The 12601-nt window shown below is 45.7% G+C and overlaps 1 protein-coding gene across 12 annotated transcripts in view; it reads right to left on the bottom strand.

Moving 5' to 3' along the window:
* Positions 1–12601, bottom strand: part of citb (citron rho-interacting serine/threonine kinase b) — a 46888-nt gene that overhangs the window by 8515 nt on the left and 25772 nt on the right. For 5 of the 12 annotated variants that reach the window (XR_015107845.1, XM_086169283.1, XM_086169288.1 and 2 more), the window contains 11 exons: positions 11314–11511; positions 8050–8243; positions 6122–6257; positions 5921–6025; positions 5698–5838; positions 5303–5422; positions 4461–4686; positions 3988–4146; positions 3784–3807; positions 2850–3017; positions 38–227 (listed from right to left, as the gene is read on the bottom strand). Coding sequence is in view for 11 of the 12 variants with exons in the window: in XM_086169283.1 (XP_086025409.1) it covers positions 38–227; positions 2850–3017; positions 3784–3807; positions 3988–4146; positions 4461–4686; positions 5303–5422; positions 5698–5838; positions 5921–6025; positions 6122–6257; positions 8050–8243; positions 11314–11511 (1661 nt within the window). In the remaining variant the exon portion in view is untranslated. The remainder of the gene's footprint in view (positions 1–37; positions 228–2849; positions 3018–3783; positions 3808–3987; positions 4147–4460; positions 4687–5302; positions 5423–5697; positions 5839–5920; positions 6026–6121; positions 6258–8049; positions 8244–11313; positions 11512–12601) is intronic. The other 7 variants (XM_086169289.1, XM_086169286.1, XM_086169291.1 and 4 more) reach the window with 5 other exon arrangements.

Here is a 12601-nt window from a genome sequence, read left to right as displayed (position 1 = left end):
TCTTCATTTAAAGACTATTTCTAGGATGGTGAGGGACCTTGGCTGTTTCATCCAGCCCTCCAGGTGCATGTGTCCGCCGGCCTCTTTCAGCTGCTGGCCGCCGCCGCCGCCGCCGTTGCCCTTGTCCCGGCAAAGGCCGTCGAGCAGATGCAGGGAGCAGTCGCTGGACATGCCGCACGTGGACGGAAGGCACGGGGAGCATTTTGGGTGGCACAGAGCGTGACATTCTGAGGACGGGAGAAAAAGGTGAAATTCGGAAATGAAGTTGCGCACTCGAATGCCACACTGACGTCCTGTCAGAGCTCTTTCAGCCGTCGATTGATACCACCGAGGAGCTCCACTGAACGCCACAGGAGGTCTTTCCCGGCTATCAGACTTTTTAATTCCTCTCCCTTCAGACGCAGGGGAATCTTAAAATCTCAAACCTTAAAAAAAAAAAAAAATCACACCCACTTACTGTAAATGGTGATAATTTATCTGTATATATGTTCATAACTGTGCAATATTTCACATGTACATGTACAATATTTTTCATGTGCACTCCTTATCTTTCACTTGGTACTTTAGACCTTAAGACACTTTATAGTTTCTCACTTGTTACTTAGGACACTTTATAGTTTATTTGTATTTCTTATTCTCACCCTTTTTTTCAATGTTTATACAATTTTCTACTATTATTTATTATTGTTATATTTTTCTTGTAACTCTGGCACAACAATTTCCTTCAGGATAAATACAGTTGTTCTTCTTCTTCTTCTTAAATCAGTCAGTTCTCCTTTTCCTTTGGACTGCTCCCTTCAGGGGCGGCCAAAGCCGATCATCTGCCTCCATCTCACCCTATACTCTGTGTCTCCTCTCTCACACAAAACAACTTCATGTCCTCTTTCATTTCGTCTATAAATCTCATCTTCGGTCATCTTCGGCCTCCTGCCCGGCAGCTTCCACCTAAGACTCCGTCTGGCAGTATACTCACAAACTCTCCCCTCTACGTGTCCAAACTATCTCATTCCACACTATCTCAGCTCTGCTTCCTGTCTTTTCCCAAGCGCCACCATTTCTAAACCATACAGCATTTGTCAAGCACACCTTTCCTTTCATTCTGGTTGATATTCTTTTATCAAGCCTACACCTGAAACTTTTCTCCAATCGGTCAAACTTGCTTGCACACGTCTCTGTACTCAACCTTCTTTATTTCGACTCCCTGCCTCACGATTCTCCCTGGATCCCGCTCATTCACGCACATGCTGAGACTAACCTTCATTCCTCTCTTTCCCAGATCATACCTCCACCTTTCGCTATGTTCTTCTGCTTCCTGCTCTCAGTACAGATCACAATGTCATCTGCAAACATCCACACACCTCCACCTTGAACTTGAGGTGTCCAGTCAAGTCAGGTTTTATCAATATAGCACCAAATCACAACAGTAGCCTGATGAAGCCTTCCATGATCACATCTTTGAGATGATCCACAGAAACCTGACATCCCTCAATGAACAGGCTCTTGGCGACAGCGGCAAGGAAAAACTGCCTTTTACCGGGCAGAAACCCAGAAACAGATTGGGTGGCCGTCTGTTCTCAAGCGCTTGGGTTTTAGCAAGCGAGAAGGACAAAGAGATAGAAAGATTGCGACAGCGATGGAAGGTGGTATGAGGGTTGGGGGCTGTAATGATCCCCGTAATTTCGTGGCGGCACAGATCTTGACTGCTGGTGTAGTTTATAGTTTTATTTGCAACCATTGAAAACAAAACGTAAAAAACGACGACCACCTTAAAGCTTGTGCCCTATTAAGGGTTCATATAAAAAGTAGAAAAATAAAACTTCACATAGAGGATGCCGTAACTTTCTCTCGTAAGCGCTATTGCAATTCAACCATTTTTCCGGCGGAAGTAAGAAAATAAAATCCTCTTACCAAAATAAAATATCAAATTCGGAAAACACAATCAAACAATTGACCTAAAATAATAACACATTTCAGGGGGTTATTTACAGGGGCCCAGTTGCATTTACATTGTAATAGCTGGCATGATACGAAGTTTGTGTACTTGGCAACCCCCACCCCCGGCAACCTGCAAAATGGGAGAGTCCAAAGATTCGGGACATTTTTGCAGACGGGAAAGGAAGAGCGGGAGGAATGAGAGAAGTGCATTCCGGCCAGTTTGTTGGGCCGGAGCAGGGGTTCGGAGCGCTCGTCTTTCCCAGTTCCGTTCCCGTGCTCCTGCTAGCCTGTTGAAGTGCGTGTGACCCGCCTCATCGGTGTCGGGTTAAATGCAGTTCCTTCTCAGCGTAACTAGGGGCAATCCGAAGCCAACCCTGACTGGGCTTTCTCAATAAGGAGGGTATTAAGCCTATTCTTAAAGAAAGAGGAGCTGATCTGTCCCCCGATCGAGGATCCGAAGATCGCTAACTGAATAATCCGGCTCCCTTTCTGCTTTTAGAGAATCCGGGGGCCACAAATAACCCTGCCTCCTGGTGGCGTATGGAGCGATCGGCCTCAAAGGTGCAGTAGTTTTGCTAAATATCCGTTCCCGTGATGGTTGCGACCGTCATATTACTGCTGTTTCCCGCGGATTTTTGTCGTGTTCAGTTCTACGTACCAGTGAAGGAAAAGAAATGCATGAGAGAGATTTTTCCAAGCGCGATCCCAGCGGGGATTGTGGTGACGCAACAAAGGAGTCAGTTTATAATGGGGTAAATAAAACATGTGTTTCGAAATTTGTGAGATGCAGCTAAAAAAAAATGCTGACTTATCACCCGTTGCATAAAAAGAAAACCAAGGCAGTTCCGGGAAGTTCCGATCTTCCCTCGGTAGTTCACACGAAGGCCTTTCGGTCGGTCTTCGGTCGGACTCACCGAGACAGGTAGCGGCTTGCCGACCAAAGTGCACGGTATCCAGGCATACCGTGCACTTGGCAGCTCTCATGTTGAGCCCCACGGTGAAGCGGTGGGCGGTGTTGTGGTGCGCTCGCTCTCGCTCCCTCTCTCGGTCTCGCTGACTGTCCTTCAGACGGCGACTGTACTCTGGAAAAGGGCGAAACGGTGATTTCGCGGCGCCACGGATACTAAAAGTGTTTCAAACCAAAGAGAGGGTCTGAGAGATGTTCAGCGCAATGTATAAGCACGGAAAACCTGAAAACAACAACAAAAAAAGAAGGTGTGAAATAAAGTATATTAATTCAACTGATGTCTCCGTCCACTCGCTGATACATCTTAAAAGTATTATCCAGTCAGGTTTTGCATGATCGCTGGTGTCGTCATAAATTTTTTTTTTCTTTTCCTGATTTTTGGGGCGATCGAAACCCATCTCTTGATGCTAACAGACCAATGGTGGGAAAAACCCTATTCGGTCTTTTGTGACTGAATAATACCTTTGCGATTTAGACAGTGCAGCTTTAATATGTGATGCGCTCGGTCCCTTTTTATTCTTTGTCGCGGTCTATCGTCTGATTCATCTGTTGGTGTGTTGGACGCTGAGGTCGGGTGGGATCGCCGTGGGTTAATGAGCGCCGCCTACTTTTGCAAATCAGACTTTCTAAAGCTTCGGCAACCGAGATAAGATGCTGCAGATTTCTAAAGCTGTGCACTGATGAAATGGACTTGAAATATCGTCGGCTTTGTCAGGCCCGCCAGCTGGGATCTGACATTTTATGAGAAACAAAAGAGGGGAAAAAAAAAAAAAAAAAAGTGCAGAGCTTTTCAAATCTGGCCTTTTTGAGGAATGGATGAGGCGCGGGGAGAAAAGAGATAAGAGACCAAACTGCAAAAATCTGGAGTTTGGGCGACTTACTTTCAAAAGTGACCCTCCTTCTTTCTGAAAGGTGTGTGAAAGAAAAAGGGACAGTAAGTGCTCCATGAAAAGATCCTTTGTGAGTGAGATAATATGTTTGTGGAGAGGCGTGTGTGTGTGTGTGTGTGTGTGTTTGACAGAGCCAAGAATCAAATCGGTGCTGGCTCATATGGACCGAGCGTGCTCCGCCCCTCCCTCACTCACCCTCGGGCGTCGCCGCCTCCTTCCTCCGTCCAGAGCTGGACGGCGCCAAGTTGGACGGGCCCTGCTGGTGCTCGGGCGACTTCACCATCGCGGACATTATCATCTGTTGCCGGGTTGCGGGCGGGTTTCCGGCACTTCCGTGATCCTTGTACTGGAGCGCTGGGTTGGAATAATTCATTCGTTCAAGATCCGATTCCCGAATCAAAGACTTCAGGGATGTTGAAACACGGTCGGAGCTTTGAACGCGTATTCGAGACGGCGTCGGAACCGGAGGTAGTCATGGCCCGAGCGCCGACCGCCACAAAGGGCTCTTTGAGGCCTGAAAAATTATAATTATAAGTATCATTAAAGACGGTGGTTGGACAAATTTGTCCGTGAAAATCCGGAGATAAGAGCGTTTCGGGATATTCTCTCCCGGGCTTCCTCAAGCCTGATTTTCAGTCTTACTCGAGCGAATGGCGCGGCGGTCTCACCCTCCTCCCGCAGGGAGCGTAGCTCCGCTCGCATCTTCTGCAGAGCGTCCTCCAGCTCGGAGCAACGGTTGCGTTCTTTGTCCAGGGCCGCCTTCATATCGCTGTACTGCAGGGGTACGGGCTGGATGGGGGGCACGGGGGACACCTGGCCCTGACTCTGACTCTGGGCCTGGGCCTGGGCGGCCATGGCGGCCAGCAGATCCTCACGCCGACGGCCAAACAGACCCTGAGACACACAAAATCGAACGCCCGAGTTGAGGGTCGCGTTTCTAAAATGCGCGTGACGCGCTGACGTATTGTCAGGGATTACGCAAAAAAAAAAAAAAACATCTCCAACATGCATCCTTGACTTTTACCTTGATAGAAATACACTGCTCAAAAAAATAAAGGGGACACTTAAAAAACACATCCTAGATCTAAATGAATGAAATACTCTTATGAAATACTTTGCTCAGTTGAATGTGCTGACAACAAAATCACACAAAAATGATCAATGGAAATCAATTGTATCAACCATGGAGGTCTGGATTAGGAATCACACTCAAAATTAAAGTGTAAAAACAAACTCCAGGCTGATCCAACTTTGATGTAATGTCCTTAAAGCAGGTCAAAATGAATCTGTGTTGCTTCCTGAGTGGACACTATGATTTCACAGAAGTGCGATTGACTTGGAGTTACATTGTGTTGTTCAAGTGTTCCCTTTATGTTTTTTGAGCAGTATATAATTGTCCTATCCATTTCAAAGATCCTTTAAACAGATTTGTTCGTCACTTCCCTCTATTTCAACCGTTTTGGGTCGATTTAACACGACTCGAACCGGAGTTTTTCGGCTTCGGTCCAACCTTTTTCTTCTTGGAGCCGCCGTGGGCCTGGGCCTGGAGGAAGTCAATGAGTTTGGTCTGCTGGGTGATGGTCCCTTCCATTTTCACCTTCTCATGGGAGTAGACGGCCTGCAGGTGGAGCTAAGTGAACATCACTACCGCCGTGAATTTCTCTTCGAGTACTTTGTTTCACACAGAGAGGGTGACGGGGGAGATGGGGTGCGGGTCTGAGACAAACCGTGGAGGGCATGCGTGTGACAACGAACGTCATTTCACCGTCAGAATAAAGTGAGAGCGGCCGGGCTGAAAATGGCTCCAGCGACGCGACTCCCCGACCACCTCATAATCTCTTGTTTATTCACCGGCCGTGTGTTAGTAGATACGGCGTGCGCTTAGAAACGTGCACGTAGCAGCACCTGGATGTTCTCCAGCTGATATTCCAGGTCCGTCCTCTCGGTTTTCAGCAGGTCGGTCTGGTCCAGAGCGTCCTGGAGCCCTTGGGTCAAGCGGAAGATGTGAGTCTTCTGGGCATCCATCTGCTGCTGGAGTTTCTCTTGCTGTGAAAAAGACAAACAGCCGCAAAAGCTCACGCAGGGCAAAGAGGAAACGGTAAAAACGAATACGAAATACGGATCGGACCTCCTCCAGGAGCCTTTGCTTCACATCCCTCTCACTCTCCAGCTTTTGCTGCAAACTGCGGGCGTTCATCTCCAGCATGGCGTGCTTCTTCTCCAGATCGTTCAGCTGAGGCGGGGCAGAGGGCAGAGCGGGTTTTACCGACGTACGCAAAACGGCGAGGGAGAGGTACCTGCTCCTCGGAGGGGTGGCGGCGGCGCTCACGGTGTCGGCGAGGCTCTCGGCTTTGAGCTTCTGGTCTTTGAGGACCTGCTGCAGAGTCAGGATCTCGGCTTTGTGCTCTTTAACCGCTTGATCCACGGCCTGGCGGGAGTCGGAGCTGCGCTGCTCGGCGCGGAGCCTAAAACCACACGCGGACCTTCGTTCACAATTCATTCTGTTCATCGTGAGCTTTCGTCAAGTCGGCAATGAGGATGTCGGCAAGATTTTTGCGAGGAGATATTAGTGCAAGCCCTTAAGCCTTAGGTGTCAAACTCTGGCCCGCGGGCCAAATTTGGCCCACACTGTAATTATATTTGGCCCGCAAAGCCATAACAAATGACTATAAGAGCTAGTCTACAGTGCACGTATCGCTAATTCTACAAATCCCAGAATTTTCTGTTGGTGTTTTGACACGAAAATCACAACAGGACCCATAAACGCCCTCTCCTCTGTTGACAGTAGTCATAGCAACCATATGCTAATACTGGCACCCTGCTACTTTGGCAGAAAACAGGATTATGCATAAGATAAGATAAGATAAGATAAGATAAGATAAGATAAGATAAGATAAGATAAGATAAGATAAGATAAGATAAGATGAGATAAGATAAGATAAGATAAGAACAACTTTATTAATCCCGAAGGAAATTGTTGTGCCAGAGTTACAGAAAATATAACAGTAATAAATAATAAAAAGAAAAAGGCAGAATTAGAAATAAAAATAAACTATAAACTATAAAGTGTCTCAGTGAAACTATAAAGCATGTGTGCAATATCAACTTATATATTGTATAGTATTAAACTATGCTTGTTCCATATTTAGTTTTTAAGCAAAACTTTTTTGGGTTCATATGGGGTTATACTGGGTTATATCTGGAGGAAGATATTTTTCAATAAATATCAATATTGGCCCGTGACTGTCCCAGTTTTGACTTTTGCGCCAGTGTGTATTTGCGTTTGACACCCCCGTCTTAAGGGATCGGGTCGAGTTGCGATAATCAACAGCAGCACTTTAGACTGATTATCCCAATGATAGGTTGCGTACCCTCATCGAAAAAAGCAACTCTGTATAAAGTTCATAAAGCAAGAAAGATACACAGTCATTGCCCATAAGTAACGCCAATGAAAAGGGAACACTAGCATGCAATAGATTGGCGGCCACATTCTCATTTAAATAATTACGGTTTGTAAAAATGTGCCCAAAGATTGTTTCTTTTCTCTCTTTAACTTCATTTCATTTTATGCAGTATGCAGACGCCACGCTGCACAGAATGGTAATACCACCAGGTACTATTGGCGCATTCCGTAACCATACAGCTGCAAGACAAGTTCCAAATAGGACTATTTAGATATCAAAGTGTCTTGTAGATTATTAGTATTCAATAAAAAAATTGTTGTACACCCACATCATTACCTCTCATCATTGACTAGACTACAATTATCCAAACCTTTCCGGCTCCGCAACGTCTCTCCCCTGCAAGTTTATTTTGTTGTTGTTTTTTTTTTTGTGCTTCCCGCTGAACCAATTGACCCGCCTTGCCCACATCGACTCGGAAAATAATTTCACATATTTGCAAGAATATCTTTTTCGACAAACCCCCGAGACTACGGGGGAACCTGCGTGCAACATGTGCGGAGGCGTCGGCAGGCAAGCAAGGAATATATAACTCCTCTCTCAGTGTAACAGCTCCTCTGGACAATGCGGTAACGGATAATTGAAGTCACTATAGGTGACAAACGTGTGTTTATTGCATCGTGGCATCACTTAAAACCTCTTTAAGTCCTTCGAGCATACCGCTTAAAGTTAAACTGAAAACAAATAAAAAAATATATAAAAATAAAAACAGCCTCGGGTACTCGATCGGGATCGTAATAGGACCGCGGTTATAGCGAACGCTGCTTTAAGCGAATGAAATCTGTGCGCTCTCAACCTGCTCTGCTTCTCCGTATCCAGCAGCCTCTGGATCTCCCTGGTCCTCCTCTCGGCCTGGTTCTTCTCCTCCTCCAGCGTCGCCCTCCAGGCATCCCACTGTCTTTCCTTCTCCAGCAGCTCATCGTTCAAGGTCTCCAGCTCCAGGACCTGCTCCTCCAGCATGGTGCATGTGGTTTTCAGGGTTTCCAGGTTCTAGCGCAAAACCCACGAGGAAACGAATTTAGAGATCAGCGTAAAGTACTTTGCGGGTGGGATTTGCATCCTACGCTTGTAAATCTGAGATGTGTATTTTGAATCAGTTAATAATACAGTAATTACGGGGTCAAAATGAATTAAACCTAACTCCACGTCATGTGCTCCCTTCCAGAGGTCCACAACCACTCGACCTTTCGGTATAAGGCCGCAAAGAAATCATAAAGTTGTTCAAAATGTTGTGTATTTATTTTCATTTGTCCACCAGGTATTTTATTTTGAAAAAATTGCCACTTCAGTCTCACTCCTGCAGTTCACGCAGTCGGGTTTTTTTTTTTTTCGTGCAGCATCAGCGAGTCGGTATACTAACTCTTGGCTAAAACAGCCGAGAAATAGATTTGAAAAGGGAGAAAGAGACAATGATGAGACACCAGAAGGATTTCGGAGCGGCGGTAAAAAGAAAGCCGAGTCGAAAGCTAATGAAGCTACGGAAGCCTCGAAACTACTTTGCCACATCGAGACCAAGAAACACACCTCGGCTAAACGGGGTTTTCCGCCAGTGACGGCGACAAAACCAAAACGACGGAATAGAGCGGACATCGGGAAACACACTCGAAGTGTCACCGTCTACCGTCGCCCCCAGATGGGACTGTCTAGTAGCTCAGGGCTCCCACTGATTCTGCATTATGGTGAGTAGATATTGGTGTGATAGTGATTTGTTATGTGCATAATACAACATAATAACATTTACATTCTTTTTTTTTCTTTTAATTATCGCCCACTCTGCAAAAATAGTTGTCCGGTCGTCCGGTCGCTGCTCTATTACATCCAGCAAAGAGCAATGATGATATGATAACCATATGAGCAACCATAAAAACCTATCTTTAACCTATCTTTAACCTAAAAACAAACAAAAATGTGCAATATCTCATTTCTGTGCAATATTCAGAAACTGTGCAATATTTCATCTCATCTCATAACAGCTACACTACAATGTTCCCTTCTATCATACTATTGTGCACTCCTTACCTCACTTGTTACTAAGACACTTATTGTTTTATCACTGCTTACTAAGACACTTTATAGTTTCACTGAGACACTTTATAGTTTATAGTTTATTTTTATTTCTAATTCTGCCTTTCTTTTATTATTTATTACCGTTATATTTTCTGTAACTCTGGCACAGCAATTTCCTTCGGGATTAATAAAGTTGTTCTTATTCTTATTCTTATTCTTATTCTTATAACAATATAACCTCGGTGAAAGACGTTTTTTTTTTTTTCTTTTTCTGCCACATCTGTTGGATTTGGTTTATTTATTTGTCAAGCCCAGTGCCAGAGCAGAGACACGTTTAAGTTCCAGGGCTTAAAAAAACAGATTCTCGACCGATCCTGAACGCGACCTGTTGGTCGTTCAACATGACCTTCTTATGGTTTTGTTTCCAAAACCACGGTAACGTCCAAAGAAAACGGATGGAAGCTCTTCCCTGCGGATTCCCAACGGACAGTAACCTCCTCCCGTCAAGACTGGCGATGTTTGACGATGTTTAAATGACACACCTGGACATTTTTCTGTGCCCACACAGAGAGCGGCGTTTAATGCACCGCATCAACGCGTTAGACAAAGCAGCGGAAGACAAATATAGCCCGCGCCGGTGCTGCGGCATCATCGTGGGCCCTCTGAAGTCCAACGCTTCCACGGCCGACGCGACCTGGGAGTGATGGGGATGATGCATCCCTCCCACACTGCGCCCCATCCCTCGTCTATGACTTCCATCGGCGGTTACACAATCCGCAGGAGCGAGAGCGCTACTGGACACCCACACACACATCCTCCCACAGGAGCACACACATCGCACTGCCTCCCAGCTCTCTCTCTCTCTTTCTCTACTTAGCGCGATCCGTAACAATACTCAAACATTCAGAGGGTTTCTGCTGCCGGATTTACACTCAACCCTGTCAGAGACATCTAGGTCACCTGTCGCAGGAGAGATAGCAGAAATTGTTAAGTCGGTGAAAACCCGGAGTCCGACCGGTCGCTGGTAAGAGGAGGAGAACGCAGACGGAAGTCAGGTTAGAAGAGCAACGCGTTGTCCGAGGCGTCGCCGACCGAAAGGAGTCGACGTGTCCTTGCGGAGACTCCAAAGGTGGCGGTCGGCGGGCTTCTGCAACCGTTTGCTGCATTTCGATAGACAGAAACCACCGCGGACAAGGCTCGGGGTTAAATTCGGGGGGAACCCGACTTTTGCCCAAATCTCTATATTGTCACCCTCTTAAAATTATCGCCTATGTCTTTTTTTACAATTTTTTTTTTTTTTTTGCATAAATCATCTCCTCATGACGCTGACCACCTCTGGCAAAATTGCCTACATCCTCAGTTAAACAGACATTCTACCCCTTTAGTAGAAGTTGCCTATGTCAAGAGTCAAATAGTTTGTTTTTTTTTGTTTCCTGAAAAATCTGAAAAAATGACTTAGGCGATTATTTTAAGAGGGTGACGATGTGATATTTGTAATACTTTCTCTCTCACTACCTCTTTTAGATACTCTGCCAAACTGAACGCTCTGATGATATCTCGGTGGATTTTAGCGCAAACTATTACGCTGATATATGAAGCGTTTGAAACGTCACACATTTGACTTGTGTAATGTGGAAAAAATGGAACTCATAATTCACTCGACCGGATAAAGTGATGGGAAATAAGAGGATGGGCCGTCACTAGATAGTCATTAATGATTGAATTCTTTACTATGATAACAAAAACATGCCAAGAAACTGGACAAAATCAGTAAAAAGCTTCTTACAAACCGTCAATCAAGCAGACACAAAAATGAGAATGAAAAAATGAAAATAACATCCAATTGACTACTTTGACGGTACGTAAAGAATAAAGAAATGCAATGCCCCAGTTGTGAATGCTGCATTATGGTGCGTCTTGGAGTATTTTATTATTCATATTTATCACACAGGGCAGCACCCATGGAGTTTGATGTTTGTTTGTTTTTTTTAAAGTATTATGACTAAGTCATTACACATGAACGGGGAAAAGAAGTCACTAGAAGTCAGCTGACCTGTTTCTGGTTGTTCAGGTGCATCTCCCGGTCGGCCACCTCCCGCCGCAGCCTGTCCACGTCCTGGCTGAGATGAAGCCGGTCTTCCCTCTCATCGGACGCTTCGTCCAGCTGCTTGGACAGGTAGAAGTTTTGGCGGTTCAGTTCGCCGTTCTCTTGGGTCAGAGTGGTCAGCTGCTCCTCGAGGTCGGTGATCACCTACGGGAAGCCGACGGGAGCCGGTCAGGTCGCCCAGAGCACAGACGGCACTCGGTAGATCTATCTGAGCGTCTGCCTACTTGATGATTTCTTCTATTTTTACGTACAAAAACAGCAGACACAATGCGGATAATAAGAGCTCCGTATACATTTAACTTTGGTTGTTCCGGGTCAGCTATTATATATCATATTAAGATATTCTGATAAAAAACAGCACTGACTCTAGAATGAAGGTTGCTGTTTAACCTGAAAAAAAAAAAAAGTGATCACAGAAGGTTAAACAGCTGAATATGTTCAGCAAGTCAAAATGAAACCTTGTGAAAACTTTCAGAAGTTTGTAGAAAGAGAAAAGACCTCCCACACAGGCAGTTATCCGAGTGTTAATAGGAAAAATGTTTCCCATCAAGTCTGCGGACAAAAAAAAACAAAACAAAAAAAAAAAAAACGCAACTGAGCGTGTCACAGTTTCACAACGGGTACGATCTCTACTACGTTTTCACAATCTACACGCATGGAAGCGGCGTGCTGCTGGCCACATTTCCCCTCCGAAGGCCTGCAAGGCGACGCATCTCGGCTGCATGGTCAAATTCAGGCGCCGTTCGGAGGAAGGAGGTGAGAGTCCGGATGCGTCTGCATGCTAATTGACCCTTATTCTCAGCTCCCGTGGGAACTTGCGTCCCACGCAGAGTGACAAGGTGGCGCCGGGAAAGACGCAAAGCTTTGACTCTGACAATTAGCCCGTCCCCGCTCCCCACCTCCCCCGACGGAAAGCGGCGGGAAATGCTTCGTCGGTAATCCGACGGGCCTCCGCGTGCACGAGTTGGTGGAACAACTCGGTGGGCGGAATTGAACGCAATATCACACTTTGCAGTTTCGACGCTGCAGATTTTAAACTGTCCCGACCGTGCGAATGCGCCACCTGAAAGTAGAAGTTTTAAAGTCCGTGCATTCATTCATTCATTCATTCATTCATTCATTCATCATTGATGCCGCTTATCCTTTGTTTGGCAAAAGAGAGCCTTTCGGTCTTTATACCCGAATTTGCAATTTATTTATCCATCCATTCCTTTCTTATCCATACCGTTTGTCC

Source organism: Fistularia commersonii, chromosome 22 (assembly GCF_037954325.1).
Source record: "Fistularia commersonii isolate RoL2024-O1a breed Wild chromosome 22, RoL_Fcom_v1.0, whole genome shotgun sequence".
NCBI classification, from domain to species: domain Eukaryota; kingdom Metazoa; phylum Chordata; class Actinopteri; order Syngnathiformes; family Fistulariidae; genus Fistularia; species Fistularia commersonii.
Note: the sequence above shows the minus strand (reverse complement) of the source record. Positions and strands in the feature narration are given on the sequence as shown.